The sequence below is a fragment of the Helianthus annuus genome, chromosome 6 (genome assembly GCF_002127325.2).
Source record: "Helianthus annuus cultivar XRQ/B chromosome 6, HanXRQr2.0-SUNRISE, whole genome shotgun sequence".
In the NCBI taxonomy this organism is placed as follows: domain Eukaryota; kingdom Viridiplantae; phylum Streptophyta; class Magnoliopsida; order Asterales; family Asteraceae; genus Helianthus; species Helianthus annuus.
Genome location: NC_035438.2, coordinates 14,859,932 through 14,876,066, shown reverse-complemented (window position 1 = coordinate 14,876,066; position 16,135 = coordinate 14,859,932). Strand labels below are relative to the sequence as shown.

General features: G+C 32.9%; 2 protein-coding genes across 2 annotated transcripts; one reads left to right on the top strand and one right to left on the bottom strand.

The window, feature by feature from the left end:
• Window positions 1-4,325: 4,325 nt before the first annotated feature.
• Window positions 4,326-5,776, bottom strand: LOC110913418. Its single transcript, XM_022158249.1, has 2 exons — window positions 5,290-5,776; window positions 4,326-5,065 (listed from the first exon to the last, which is right to left on the bottom strand). The coding sequence occupies exons 1-2, from the start codon at window positions 5,774-5,776 to the stop codon at window positions 4,326-4,328; spliced, it is 1,227 nt and encodes a 408-aa protein (XP_022013941.1).
• Window positions 5,777-9,505: 3,729 nt separating this feature from the next.
• On the top strand, window positions 9,506-14,053 carry LOC110911000 (putative glucose-6-phosphate 1-epimerase). The gene is made up of 9 exons (XM_022155568.2): window positions 9,506-9,658; window positions 10,737-11,084; window positions 11,167-11,241; window positions 11,812-11,868; window positions 11,952-12,115; window positions 12,402-12,536; window positions 12,628-12,730; window positions 12,849-12,948; window positions 13,579-14,053. Exons 2-9 carry the CDS (start codon window positions 10,974-10,976, stop codon window positions 13,764-13,766), a joined length of 933 nt encoding a protein of 310 aa, XP_022011260.1. The 5' UTR covers window positions 9,506-9,658; window positions 10,737-10,973; the 3' UTR covers window positions 13,767-14,053.
• Window positions 14,054-16,135: the final 2,082 nt, after the last annotated feature.

The window sequence follows — 16,135 nt, the reverse complement described above, 5'->3', positions numbered from 1 at the left end:
GCCTCCAAACAACCAAAATCTTCAGTTTTCTGCAGCAAACAATTCTGAACCGAGCCAATCAAGAGCCTAATGCTCTGATATCAATTGGAGGTCCCTTAATCCTATGGATCTTGACAGAATTGTCTATCTAAACTAGAGTGCATAATCCTCTAGATCAGATTATCAAAGAAAGGTGTAGAAGCAGAAATCACCATAAACTGATCTTTATTGATTATCTATCAAACTGATTACAATCAATCAAGATCCTAAACACACAAATTCGTCCAAACCCTTGCTGTTACGAATTCTCTCTCAACTAGTGATTATGGTGATTAACCTAAACTCTAATGCAAAGCCTTGTTTATATAACACAAGTTTGTAACCTGGACTAGGGTTAATGCACATGGATTGCGAATTGGACAAGCCCAATTCGCCTACCAGTCCCCCAATGTGGGTTTGGTTTGGCCCAATTACTATTAGCTAACTAATACAAAGCTAAACCCGCTAATCGTTTATCGTTTCACTAATTACAAGCTATCCAAAGACCCAAATCTAAAAGCTGTTGTCACAAACATGCACCAACAAACATCTTCCATCCTATTTTTCTGCAAATGCCAGCATATTTTCCTTGTGATATTGCTATGCAGTGGCGAAGTTTGAAAATTTCCAATGGGGGTCGGAAGTCACCGGACCTAAAAGTATATACCTATTTTTTTTTATAAAACCGGGGAGTCGAAAACGTATATACCTAAAAATATATACGAAACGTACATACATAACACTACTGAGCGAAAAGTTCGGGGGGTCCCCCCGACCCCTTCATAGTTGCGCCCCTGTTGCTCTGGAAAGTTTGATCAGACTCGTTTTTTTCCCATTATAGATTGAAGGTTGTGGTTGAAGTGTTGGACTGATGGAGACAAGTTTCAACCACATCATGCAAACCATAATGAGAAAAAACGAGTTCGCTCAAAGTTTTTATAGGATCACATGGAAAAGATGTTGGAATTTGCTGAAAGAATCGGATGAAGATTTTGAAGATAGAGGAAAAGATGATTCTCTAATTTTCAAGGACGGGTTACTAAACGGTTTGGATATGAGTGTTAAAAACAAAAATCCTAACAAGGAAGACACTCTTTCACCTCTTAATTAAGTCTGATAATCTTGATTATGGGATTTATGGGGATAAAAATTGTTAGTGTTTTCATCCTATTTAAAATGGTTGACACATCTCAAGCAATCAATGTGTGTGAATCTTATTTATGTATTCATCCTGTTTGTTATTGTTAATGTGTTATTTATCTATAGTTTCTTTCTTTCCTAAAGTGTGTGATGTTTATATTCCATAAAATCTTTGCTTATTTTTCTTGTTATTATAGATTTAGTTTCTTGTTGTAACAGAAGTTTGATCCAAAGCTTGAGGAATTGAGGTCTTGGATTGAAGTCCCACAGACAGACGAGATGTATTAAAAGAAATTTTCCGTTAAAAAAAAAAAAGTAATGTGGGATGTATTTGTTTCAAAGATTTTTGTTATGGAATTGAACTTTGAGATTTTGATTTGATGATATGGGTTTGTTCTTTGAATGTTGGAATTGTTTCTTGGAAATTTCAGTTTGGCAAAATTTCTTCCTTTTGGCTGTGGATTCTGGGCATTAGTTTTTTCTTTTCATATATTTTTTTGTTTTAATTTTAAAATTGGAAGATAACTTTGCATTTGATACATTATGACATGCAACTTATAGTCACGGGTCTCTTTTACATTGATGTTGATAATAATTAAATATGCATGCACCAATTAGATAATTGTATGAATACTGAGACTGAGAATTGCATAAACATTTGTTAAACCTATAACACATAGGCATGGACTAAAGAGTAAAGACTTATACTCTTATATTGATTTTTAGCATAAACCACTATTACATTACATTGAGAAAAAATACAACCAAATAAATACATAAGCGTTGATTGTACAAGTCAGCATGGAATTTTTATACCTAACAAAATCTCATAGTTGGAAATTGAAATTTGATTATACATTTTTTAACAGCAACTTTCATAAAAAAAAAAACGGCCATTAGCAAATCGCTAGGGCCAACAAAACACACATGACTTACAAATTAAAGTTACACCAAATCACCAATGACCAATCCCTCCACGTAATACTCTTATATATCGATCTATTTTTAATCCACAAATAACCCAACACCTTGATATCTTCTTTTATGTTCGCCACGTTGACGCTTTTATTAACGAAAATGACTTCGTTCCTAAATTTCCATAGGCACCACGTAGCCGTGAAAACAATCGCATGTATCGCCTTCCTTTTCTTGTTATCCCCATAAGCATTCTTGTGAGCCGTGATGACATCTTTAACCGATAAAAGAAAGAAAAAAATCGATACACAACATCATTGGCTAATCAACTCCCAGAATGAATGAAGAAAAAAAAAGATACGCGAAGTTAGTGTATTTTGAAGCAATCGCAAGCACGAGTATAAAAGGATGATACTCAAATTTGATTGCCGTAACATTATTACAATTATACATAATCTGAAAGTACAAAGTCGGTGGTTTCTGCTTTCCACCAAACCCCCTCAACTTTTGCATCTGGCAACCCTAGCCCCTTATCATCTTCTCTTGGCATGATTTAACCCTCCGGTATTTAACTAATTTATTTTTTCTTCCATAACACTTGATCGTTAATTTCTGTTTTAATGAACTAATTTGTTTTTTGTCTTTAAAATCTTTATAAAATGTCATTTTGACCCTCTCAAGTTTTTAAAGTTTTGAGTTTACCCCGTTCGTTCCTTTACTTTTTAAAAACTATTTTTTTTTGCGTGCGTATTTTTACGTACGTGTATGTATAAATTCGAGTTCGTCTACGGTTTGACGCTAACTTTTTTTCAAAACAAATCTTTTCAAATATAATACATCTTTATGCTTATTTTATGTGCATTTTGGATGGTCAAACATTTCGGCCTAAATTTTGTTCCAAAACGAGTCAGTTCAAATATAATAATATAATACGTTTTCATTCGATGGTATAAATTCGAGTCACTCTACGCTTCGACCCCCCCCCCCCCCCCCGCGCCCCCAACGTGCGACAGGTACAATTTTACTTTGCAAAACACTCATGATGTCCCCTTGATGTGAATGTGTTTTCTTTTGTCATTTTTTGGTTTATTTTTATACTCTAATTAATCCATTTTGATTATACGTATCATTTTTTCTTTATACACGCTTTTATGTTTTTTCTTTTTTGGGTACGATTCCTATGTGTGGGTCAGGTCACATATAAATATGTTATGATTGTATGGTATAAATTTGATTTACTTTACATTTTGATCCAAATGCAATGCTTATACAAGTTACGCTGAGTTAAATTGGATACGTTGAAACACGGGTTTTCATATGGTTAACGCATCACATAACGTTTTGACTGATTCATTTGATGTTTGCAACGAACCCGCAGCGCATCGCTTGCAGGTCATATTACTATTACTATTACTATTACTAGTTACTAGTATATATTAAAAACCAACGTCGGGGCTATAGTGCCAACGTTATTTTAGGTATTTAACACATTTTAGGATTGTTGGCTTCTTTCCAAATAACCTCTAAACCTATTCTGTTGATTTTAGGTATAGGGATTACACGTTTTGCTTTAGGGTTAATATTGTGATGATGAGACGTTGGTGTATTTTGAAGCCGTATGTATTCCTCTTGGCTCTCGCTTTTGATTAACGATTTTCAGGAACAATCTACATGTAAAATTTACATGATACAATTAGTTTACTTTAAATAGACAATGATTCATATCAGGATTTATACAATAAATGTTATCTTCTTAGCCTTGACATAATGACATTAAGAATCCATTTAATTTATGTATTTTCATGTCAACCCTTTGTTAATTTAAATGGGAACCTTCTAATACAATAATTAGGCGGGATATAAACTTGAAATTAATAGAAATAACAACAATCTAATTCATAACAAGCAAACCTTGTTGCTCAAAAACAAATTAGGCCCTCATTAATGATCTGAAATACAAACTAGACCCTATGTTGCATACCAAATTCCTATGAGGCATGTGTAGTCATAAAGCCCTTTTAGGGGCGTTATGCAACATGTGGCATGCCACGTCACTTCGGGGCTTTATGGGACGTTATGCAATTTGAGGCCGTAGTCATAAAGCCCCTGTGTAATCATTACTTATTTTTTAATTCATTTGTAACTTTTTTAAAAATAAAATTCATTTCATTAAATAAAAAAAAGTACAATAAAATTAAAAAACATTAAACTAGAAAAAAAAACATTAAACTAGCATAAAAAAAATTACACAATCAAAGATTATATTTTTTTTCAATCCGCTCCTTTTGTGCCAACGCCATTTCCAAAGCTTTTCCCGTTAAGTGGTCATGCGGTTTGGAGTAGAACTCAAAGTCATGAGCCCATTGTCGATCCCGCATAATCTCCGTAACTTCGCGGTTCTCCTCCAAACGTTTATTACCGAGTTCGTGTATGTCTTGAAGTCGATTGTTTATCTCCGAAAATGCGTTACTCATATCCGTTCCCATAGACATCGACGACGACTCGGGTTTTTTCGCCCGACTTTTTCTTCCGGGCGGTCTTGGTAGCTCCTCCACCGGCTCGGCATCCGGAATATCCTCGTTCAAGTCGGTGGTGTTTCGAGCGTCGGAGGTTGGCGTTTCGGGTTCACCCGACTCGTTTGTTTTGGACCTCTTTGATGGCCGTGTATTTCCCGAACGACCACTTGGAGTAGATACGATGGCCCATTTGGGGCTATGGCGAAGGATTTGCCAACACTTCATGTACAGGAAATGGCCTTTAGCCTCCGTATACTCGACCAATGCCTCTTGCGTAATGTCTTCATCGCTACTTCCACTTTTCCATCCGGAATACAAGCATTGGTACACGGTTTGAAAGTTTGTGCATTTCCTGTTTATATCGGTCCACTTCCCCGATATAGAGTCCGGTAGGCGGTATTCCTCTCCTCTACCCATGAGCTCGAAAAAGAGTTCTCGTATTCGGTTCCAAAATACGGTTTTACTTTGATTGTTTGCTACAAAAAAAAAACAAAATAAAATGTTAGTGCAAAATTTAAAAAAAAAACTGAAAATAATAAAAAACATAAAATAATAAAAAACAGAAAATTAATAAAAAACAGAAAATAAAAAAAACAGAAAATAAATAAAAAACAGAAAATAAATATAAAACAGAAAAAAAAACAAAACAGAAAATAAAAAAAACAGAAAATAAATTTAAAAACAGAAAAAAAAAACATACATATGACCGGGTCCTCCGAAACATCGATGAAAGCGCGGGTTAACGCATACTCCTCTTCGGGCTCCCACGTTATCACATTTTTTTTTGCTCGGGTGTTGGTTTCCACTTTCTTTTTATGTGCCCGTTTTGCTTTTCCTTTTCCTTTTTGCGTCTCCGGTTGCGTATCCGGTACCTCGGGTTGCGTCTCCGGAACAACATCGGGTTCGTGTAGTGGGGAGCCGAAAGCTTGAGCCGACCCAAACGCTTGAGACGACCCCATCCCATCCGTGTTTTGATTTGGGTTCCACCCGTAGAGATTAGGGTCCCATGATAGCGGTTGGTTCAAAAGATTCATAAACCCGGGACTTTGTTGATTGTAATCGAGAAAACCAGAGCCGAAAGGGTTGGGTCTAGTGGGAACCGGCGCCACGGGGCGAGTAGGATTACCACTTTGGTTTGGGTCCGCACTAGATCGGGGAGGAATGAAGCCACGGTTGAATGGATGCATTGTATAAAATATCAAGAATTTTAAAAAAATATGGAAGAGATGAGAATGTTTGAGTGTGTGTGGTAAAAAAATAGGGGAGAAGAATGATTTAAAGAAAAGTTTGAAAAATAAATTGATTTTTTTTTATTAAAGTGACCGTTTGTAACGGTCAAAAAATCAAATTCATCTCCTCATCACGCCGCGATGAACATCGCGCTTCAAAAAATTTTTTGGGCATAGCGCCCATGGTGGTGGTGTAGACGGCGCCATACCGGCGCTATGAGGGACCAAAACGCCCCACTACGCATTACCTAAATATCATATAAGCGCGCGATGATACATGATCCACTATATTAAATATCATATAAGCGTGTGATGATACATGATCCAACTATATTAGCAAAAAAGAACCATTGGGCGTTATCAGTGACACATATGTTAGTTTGTAGGAATATTTGATTTTAATAATCCCAACTATTTGTTGATGGCCGTCAACAGTCCCAACTTAAAAAAATAACCACTGTCAGTCCCAATTATATACATATTCGCCTCCAATAGACAACTAACACTAACGTCGTTAGTCTCCAGTCGCCGAAAAAACGTTTTTGGCCGGAAAACTTCTTTTTGGTCAGAAAACTCAACTTTTTCGTCCCAAACCTCTTTGTAACCTTATTATGGACCTTTAGGAACTTTTTTTTAGTAAAAGCCCCAATTATTGAGGTCGCCGGAAAACTTCTTTTTCGCCGGAAAACTTATTTTTGCCCGGAAAACTCAACTTTTTAGGAAGAAAACTCAATATTTTCGTCCCAAACCACTTTGTAACATTAGATAGGACCTTTAGGAATCTTGTTCTGGCTAAATACGTTTTTTCAGGCAACCAGAGACTAACGACATTAGGGTTCTATTAGTTAAGGTCCATTGGAGGCCAATATGTTAATAGTTGGGACTGCCAGTAATTATTTTTAAAGTTGTGACTGTTGTCGGCCAACAGTAAATAGTTAAAATTATTAAAATCCAATATTTCTAATTTTGTATTACATCAAAGATAATATTGAGTTAAGATCATTTCACTAGCACGAGAGACTGACTTGACATAATGACATGCATTTACTTATTATGAATACTTGGAATCTTTTCTTATTCAAAAGTAATCCATTCACCTTTAATCGACAGCCTTCATTTTCATATTTTGCATCTACATGTCACTTAATTCTCACCACATATAACTTATCATAAATTTTCAATCATAATTATCTTTGAAACTTATCATTAGATTAACTATACCTTCAAAAAATCTTAAGGAGCTACAGCATATACCTCACCAAAAAATCTCATTGATATATTTTATATCTAGTTACTACGTTAGATATGTCGACTATAGGTATGTTTGGCATGAAGCTCTTAGAAGCTTCTAAGTTTAAGCTTTTAAGAAAAAATTCATACTCAATAAAAAGCATTGTCTGATTGAAGGAGTTTGAAACTTTTAGGTAAGAAGCTTGAAGTTTTTGATTGAACGCTCCTACTACAAGCGTTTAAAAGGAGCTACAAACTTTTAGGAAAAATGACTATTTTAACCTCTTAAGATAATGAACTTTTTAACACACTAACTTTTTAAATTTTTTTCTAAAGATAACGAAAAATCAAATTTTTAGTTATCATTAATTTAGTATTTCTAATATATTATCTGTAATCCTTTATTATTAGTTCTAAAATATTTTCCAAAATAGCCATCTTAAATGGTTAATATTGATATTTTTTTACTTAAAAACTGTAAAAAATGTATATCTCTTAACTTGTGTTTTTTTATCATTGGTAGCTATTTAAGACCAAAATAATAATAAACTTCTTTCTATCGTTAGTAGTTGTGTAAAACCAAAATAATAATGATAAACAAACCAAAAGAAACATATATTGACACGTTTAGTATTATGTTTTTTTAGTTATTTCTATTTTGGTCATTTTATTTATTTATTAAAAGCTCCAACTACTCTGCAAACATATAAATATATATCTAAAAAACTACAGCTACAGACCTCTTACTGGTTCAACACTTAATGGTTCAGATCTCTTACTGGTTCAACACTTAACCATTCAGATATTGCCAAAACAGCCCCTAAGATCCAAATTTATTTTGTGTGGATAAGCAGTCTAATCTAATAACCATTTAAAAAAACAATGTCATCTTTAAGTTATTTTAAAGGCCATGTGTAAAAACCTTAGGCTATAAGAAGAATTAGTTACTCCCTCCGTCCCATTAAAAGTGTCCTATTTTGAATTTTCAAAGTCTTTATTTATAAACTTTGACTTTAATTATATATTTTTTGTGTTATATAAAACTTGATGAAAATTAACCCGATAAAAACACTTGTAAAACACACTCAAATCATATAATTTTCATGAAGTATTATCTAACACAAACAAAATTATTTAAGGTCAAAGTTTATAAACAAAGACTTTGAAAATTCAAAATATGACACTTTTAATGGGACGGAGGGATTACTTAATATGTATCATCATTTGATGTAAATACTAGTTACTTTGCTACACTTATATAAAAATTAAATAAATTCTTTATCTAAATAATCAATGAATAACATATTTTTTTCTTTTATAAATAATCAATGAACAACATACTTTTTTCTTTTGTAATTACACTTACTTTTTTTTCCTTTTTTTCCTTCATAATGTGGTGTTCTTTATCCGTTCAGTTTACGGTGTATTCCAACGATCTTCTTTGTTGGGTCCCCCACTCACATTCACTCTCTCTCTCTCTCTCTCTCACACACATATATATATATATATATGTATACATAATATTTTTTAACGAGGTTTGCGGAGATTTGTACATTATAAGAAAAGTGAGATCATTTTAAGAAAATTTCACTTGTGATACTAAGATGACAGTTTATACATTGTGGATGCTCTTAACGCAAATACAGAGTAATTCATGCTTTAGGTTTAATCGCGCCCTAAAAACGACCTTGAAAAAACCAAAGGGGTCTAAATGTATTCATGCTATAAAATAAGTTTCAAAGTGAACATCTTAGCAATCTAGGAAAATTGGTATTTAATAAACCAACCTTTAACCAGTTGGTAAATAATAATCCAACCTACAGAATTGGTATATAATAATCCTACCTATCAATATGTTGGTACTCAATGAACTTCCGTTAAATTTTTTTAACTGAAGTTAGTTTTTAAGTTTTATTTATTATACAAACAGTCCATGTAGTTGTAATTTACTAGTTTTAACTATTTTATGAAACAAAAAAACCACTCGAAAATCCTCCTTTTCCTCGATTTGAGGTTTATAAAATAGTTAAAACTAGTAAATTACAACTACAGGGACTGTTTGTGTAATAAATAAAACTTAAAAACTAACTTCAGTTAAAAAAAATTAACGAAAGTTCATTGAGTACCAACATGTTGATAGGTAGGATTATTATATACCAATTCTATAGGCTGGATTATTATTTACCAACTCGTTAAAGGTTGGTTTATTCAATACCAATTTTCCTAGCAATCTATTATAATTTTCTTGGCCCATTTGCCCTCCCCCCTTGACAATTTAAATTAAAAATAATTAAATAAATCTTGAATTCCTCAATTTCTTTTCACCTTTTCAAATCTTGACCGTTTGTACACTTGACAAAATTTGACATGTCCCTCACGTATTTTCCAAGCGAATAAAAATTGAAATTTCAAGATTTATTTCCCCCAGTCTTTGCTTAACGTTTACATATTTTATATTATTTTTGTTAACGGCACATGTTTTCACTCTTACCCCATGTTTCTTTATTCTCTTGTTGTCTAGTTTTTAAAGCAAAAACAAAAATAAAAACTTTATTCAAGCTTCTTAAATTCTCTAACTTGAAGCGGTTGACACATCTGAAAACAATCAATGTGAGTGAATCTTGTTTATCTTTTCCTCCTGTTTGTCATTGTTATTGTGTTGTTTATTAATTTATCTCCCCTTTTAGATTCCATTATTTCTTTCTTTACTGTTGTTATTATAGATTTAGTTTCTTGTTGTTGCAGAAGTTTGATCCAGTGTTTGAGGAACTGGGTTTGGTAATGTGGGATGTATGTGTTTCAAAGATTTTGATTTCTTGAATTGGGGGAAAGTTTGGAACTTTGAACTTTCAATTTGCTGATGAGAAACCCTAATTAATGGGTGATTAAAGATTTTGTTTTTGAATTGAACTGTGAGATTTTGATTTGATTTGGGGATTTGGGTTTGGTTATTGAATGTTGGGAATTATTTGTTGGAAATTTTCCATGGAAGTGTTGGTAGCAAAATTATGTTCAAAGTTTTTTTTTTTTTTTTTTTTTAATAAATTTACAATCTTTTTAATATTTTAAATTTTAAATTTTAAATTTGGAAGACATATTAAATATTGATGTTTTTTGGATACCCATTTTTGTAAAGATTAATGACTAGTTGTTGATATGTTTCTATCAACGGGTTGCATCTTATTTCCTGCGTTTTCGCTATTTTATACTTCATTTGATTCGTATCACATGATAGATTTGGTTGGATTTTATGTATTGGGCATTAAGTAGGAGTTCATGCCTCTAGAGATTTGTTAATATATATTATAAAGGGTAAAATGGTAAAAAAAATATGTATAGTTTCCTTCTAAATTGTGAAGTCGACTCGGGTATTCTTTGAAGTATATGTATAAAAAATCTGGTTGAACTATTTGTTTATTGTTGAAGTTTAGGTAGGAGATCATGCATCTATCATTTTCTGGTTTGTATTCAACAAAAGTTAACTTTTTAGGAATAAGTCTTGAAACCTTAATGTGGACTCGTCTTCTGAGAGCGATGGATAAACTTTGTTACAACGTGTGTTTTTGCTTGTTTTAGACTAAAGTTGATTGCTTTTGTTTGAAAATTCGGTTGAATCTTTTGGGTTGAATATAAGGTAAAGATTCATGCATCAAAATTCTTGACTTTTGTCAATCTTATCCTCTACTAGGTGCTATGAACGGAACCGAAGCATCCGATCTTGAAAACTGATGCGATGGAATATTTTGAGGGTCTATTTATGCAAATATCAGATTAACTAGTCCTGGATTTTAAAGATCACAAAATATTGTTTTTAAAATTTTGGCACCGATTCTTGAATGATTTCGGCATTACGCGTACTCGAAAAGTGCGATTAAGGTTTTTTAGAAACGCGTTAGGGGATATAATAGGGTTTGTGTGAGAGAAAATGGGGCATTCTGCGGCGGTTTGGGATTCCAAGTTGGCGCTTGAAACAACAAAGGACTGGAATGGAATCGAGCAAATTGTGCTTCGGAATCCGCAAGGAAGTTCCGCAAGGGTTAGTTTGGTAAAACTGGAATGTCTATTTATTTTATAGAATTTTTGTTTTAATTAGTCGTTGTATCTGCTCATTTTCGCAGGTTAGCTTGCATGGTGGTCAAGTGATTTCATGGAGAAATGAAAGAGGCGAAGAACTTTTGTTTACGAGTAGCAAGGTGTGGCCTTTTTCTCTTAATTTGTGTTTATGATAATAAATTTTCAAGCTTTCAGTTGTCTACCAAATAGTTGATGGGTTCAAAGATCGGATGGAATCTATAACCGATTGATCCTTTACGATTAGATTTGTAACATCGTGGTTAGATTCAAAGTTACGTAAACAGATTAGATTGCTATGCGATGCCAAATGGGCGGGTCATACGCGTTGGATAACGGTATAAAATGATAAACTATAGGCCTGGTTGCCTTAGATTGCCTCTTGTGCCATTTCTTAAGTTCATAAGTAATTAATTTATTAAATTTGATTAAAAATTATCGTTTTGAATAATGATCTAGGTTGTAAACACTTGAACTTACGTGTTAAAACGGGCTCTGGCCTCATAAGCTCTAGTCAAAAGGGTCAAAGCCGTAGGAGGTGTCGAAACTCCCATATGGTTTCTGGTTCATTCTTTTAGTTTCATATAAGTAAATATATTAAATATGATTACAAAAGTATTTATTAAAATAATGATCCAGTTTTATTATTTTATAAAATGATAACACTTGATATTGGTATTTGACAATTTTAGGGGATTCTTAAGCCCCCAAAGGCAATGCGAGGAGGTATTCCAATATGTTTTCCTCAGGTATATCTACGATTCCCATGCATTAGCATGCAATCAACAAGCATAACTCACTTACGCATTTATGTACATACATCTCGATGTAGTTTGGTAACTGTGATTCACTTGAGCAACATGGGTTTGCAAGAAACAAAATTTGGGCGGTCGATGACGACCCACCACCTCTTCCATCCAATGATTCGCTCGGGAAATCTTTTGTCGATTTGCTACTGAAACCGTCTGATGAAGATCTCAAGTTTTGGCCACACAGGTTCTACGTTAGCTTCAATTAATGTGAACTTGTATATAATAAGCGTAACAAAAATGCTTTATATCATCTTAAAACATTAATACCCAAATGGGTATTCTTTATTGGGTTTCTTTTTTTTTTTTTTTTTTTTTTTTTTTTTTTTGCATTCGAAAACGTAAAACTAAGAATTATAATGATATAGTTATGGATATACCAATTTAGGAGGTTGTAAACTTTTCTTGGATTTTAAACCGTTTGACCCGTTACAAATAAGTTTTGACCCGTAAATGAAATTTGTTTTCTGCAGCTTCGAGTTTCGGCTTAGAGTCTCTCTTGGGATGGATGGAAACTTGACATTGATATCTCGTGTTAGGAATGTTAACGGGAAGCCTTTTAGTTTCTCGTTTGCTTATCACTCTCATTTCTCTGTTTCTGACATAAGGTATGGATCTATGTGTTCTATTTTTCATTAGTTTAAAAATTTATTTAATCTTGATAATTTTATTACTAAAATATAGTATTGTAATTCATAGTGAAGTGAGGGTTGAAGGGCTAGAAACAATGGACTACTTTGACAACCTTTGCAAAAGAGAACGGTTTACGGAACAAGGAGATGCTATTACTTTTGAATCTGAGGTAAATCTTTCTAGTTTCTACTTATTGTGTTTCTATAGGCGTAGTCATAAATACTTTGTATATTAAATTTTATTATAAAAAATAGTTTTTGAAAGGACTGATTGTTTGTTTGTTTCAGATTGATCGTGTTTATCTTAGTTCTCCTAATTGTATAGCTGTACTTGATCATGAAAGGAAGCGGACATATGTGTTGAGAAAGGAAGGGCTACCCGATGTTGGTAAGCAATAATCTGATTTTTGCATTAATTATTATATTATCCATCATGCAGCCTTTGACAATTCCGGTCAACTTGTTAATTTTCATATATTCAAAATAAACATTGATTGTATTACAAACTTAAGGACCCATTGTTCTATTCGGGGTTGTTATAAAAATTTAACATATTTTTTTTTTAAGTTTTCTCGAATATCTAAAGAACAATGAGTATTTTGAAGTTAAAACTTTGATAGTTGACCACAAAAAGTCAAACATATGTATAGTTTCTTTCTTTAAGCAGTACAACATATCTTCGACTTATAGTTGTGGACGTATATCGTGTCCTTTTTGATAATTTAACCGATTTTCCATAGCGACAGATGCATCCTTTGACATTTTAAGGTCAACTTGGCTACTTTTTAAATTCAAAGTCAATGTGAATCTCTTTACGGGTTAACGTACAGCATAGTTCGTTCTACAATCTTTGTCGTAGAGTTCAATTTAACGATCAAACTTCCGTAAAAACTATAAAAAACTATGTCACATTTGAAGTTAAAACTTTGTCCGGTTGACCACAAAAGTCAAATCACACCCTTTCTTTAGTTTTGACTTTCAAGATAACGTTTTTCTGTTGTGATCTCTACAAATCTAGTGGTGTGGAACCCATGGGAAAAGAAGTCAAAAGCCATGGCTGATTTTGGAGATGATGAGTACAAACAAATGCTATGTGTCGATGGCGCAGCGATTGAGAAACCGATTACTTTGAAACCAGGTGAAGAATGGACGGGTCGTTTGGAAATTGCGGTTGTGCCATCGAGTTTTTGCAGCGAGGATCTCTGATTTTCAGTTGAGATGCCTCTTATAAGATCCTTTCGAGTTTGATATATGCAAGTAGATTTTAGGTGTGTTTAAGCATGGTGTAATTTATTTTGAAGATGATGCATACACCAAAAATGCTATCCTGACCCGTGTTAAAGATTCGAGTTTACTCGGGTGGTAGTTGTGTCATGTGTGAAACAATTTGGCTACTTATAGGTAGACCAAGGATTCTATGGTTCTTGTGGTTTTACAAACAAGGATTTATATTTATAATTTTATATATTAATGTTACATATATTATTTGGCCATCTTTGTCACAGTTACTTATATGTAGGCAAAAGATCAAATACAAATAATCTTAACATACTAAACATACAAATTAAAGGAAAACTCAAAAAGACAAGGTGGCATTTTTGTAATTACCACCAACTATCAAAGTCAGTGGCGGAGCTTGACCAAAAGTTTTGAGGGGGCGTAAAGTGATGGGACCCAAAATTTTTTTCCTATCGTTATGTTTCGGGTCGGGTCGGCTATCGATTCGGGTCAAGTCAAATAATAATAGTTCCAAATAAAACTAAAAAATTTCATTCATTCAAAGGACCCGTTTTTAGACATAAAAATTTATGATTAAGTTTATTGTGTGGTGGGTAACCTAGGGTTAAATAAATAGGAGTTAAAATATATTTACAGAACTACCTATCACTTATATACAAAGTGGTAACAAACTTTACTTTAATTTATATACTGGATAAATATTTAGGAAAAATAATTGGGGGGAGGCGATCCTATATAATTTTTAAAATTTCCGGACAAAAAACCGGAACCTATACACTTCCAACCAAAATATTGGGGTGGGCGGGTGCACCCCCGGGCACCAACAAACCTTCGCCCCTGATCAAAGTTACTATACAAATGTGAACTCAACCAAAAATACCTAAAAAACACAATTTTTTTTTGACATTTTTTATTAAAAAATCGCTACATTTTGTTAATTTTTTTTTTTTGCTGCTACTAAAAGTAGCGATTTTTTAATAAAAAATGTTAAAAAAAATAAAATAAAATAATTTGTGTGTTTTTTTTATTTTTTTTAGATTTTTTAGGTTTTTTGGGGATTTAGTTTTTAACATTTTAGCTTGGGGGGGGGGGGGGGGTTTAGGTTTTTTTTAGGTTTTTGGGGTTGGGGGGTGGGGGGTTAGGTTTTTTAGGTATATTTATAGAGTAACTTTGATAGTTATTGATAATTACAAAAATGTCACCTTGTCTTTTTGAGTTTTCTTTCAATTTGTATGTTTAGTATGTTAAGATTATTTGTATAAGAACTTTACCCCTTATATGTAATAGCCAGATTTTTACAGGATCAAGGGGTTTGTCAATGTGGCTTGTGACTGATTTTTTTTTTTTTTACTACTGATGATGGGGTTTGTGCATGTGGCTTGTAACTAGTGATGTATATTGGTGGATGCATACAAGATTAAATGGTTTTGAAATTTTGATGGTGTTCTTTGGTTCAATAACGCACAGATTGTGTTTTAGATAATGAATGCTTGAGAATAAACCTTTTTAAAAAGTTGTGGAAACAACACAGGTCATACTTCATTTTATATAATTTATAGGTAAGCACGTTCTTTTAAGTCATAATGTTGGCATCGGAGGTTGGCAACAAAGATTAGGATAGATGATCTAGTCTTTAGATAGTTAAAAAAAACACAACTACCTCTATCTGAGAGGATATAGAGTTTGCTTAAGAAATATCTAATTAATAAGGTAGACAATATTGTGTTTTAATTAAAATCATATAAACTTTTGCTAGAATAGTGTATGATTTTATGTTAGGTTGTTATTAGTTGGTCAGTATATATCTGGTATATACCAAGCTAATGGGACGGGGCTATAATGTTATGTTTTCGACCATCTAGCTAGGGATTTGGGCAAGTTTCGGGTAACTTATGTTAAATGTATAGATGATCTAGTCTTTAGATAGTTATAGTCTTGTATAGAAGGTCTAATAGAAAAATTGGGTTTTATTAGTTACTTGGTAGATTCAGATTTTCATAGTCATATTAGATGGATATGTATACATTTCCTTGCTTATAGAAAGAAAGATTTTCCTTTTCCTTCCTATAGCCAAGCTCATAAACGTGTTACATTTTATTTATTTATTATCAGGGTAAATTACACTTTTCGTCTTTTATGTTTGTACCGGATTGCAACAGATATCTTTTAACTTTAATAATTACAGTCACAATTCTTTATTTGTCAAACCCATTACACCATTCGTCCTTTAGCCCTAACAGGTTAAAATTTTAAATTAAGTCTAGTTATCTGACTTACACATGAGGGTAGATTAGTAATTTTAATTGTTTATTTAAATAAGTAAATATATATATATA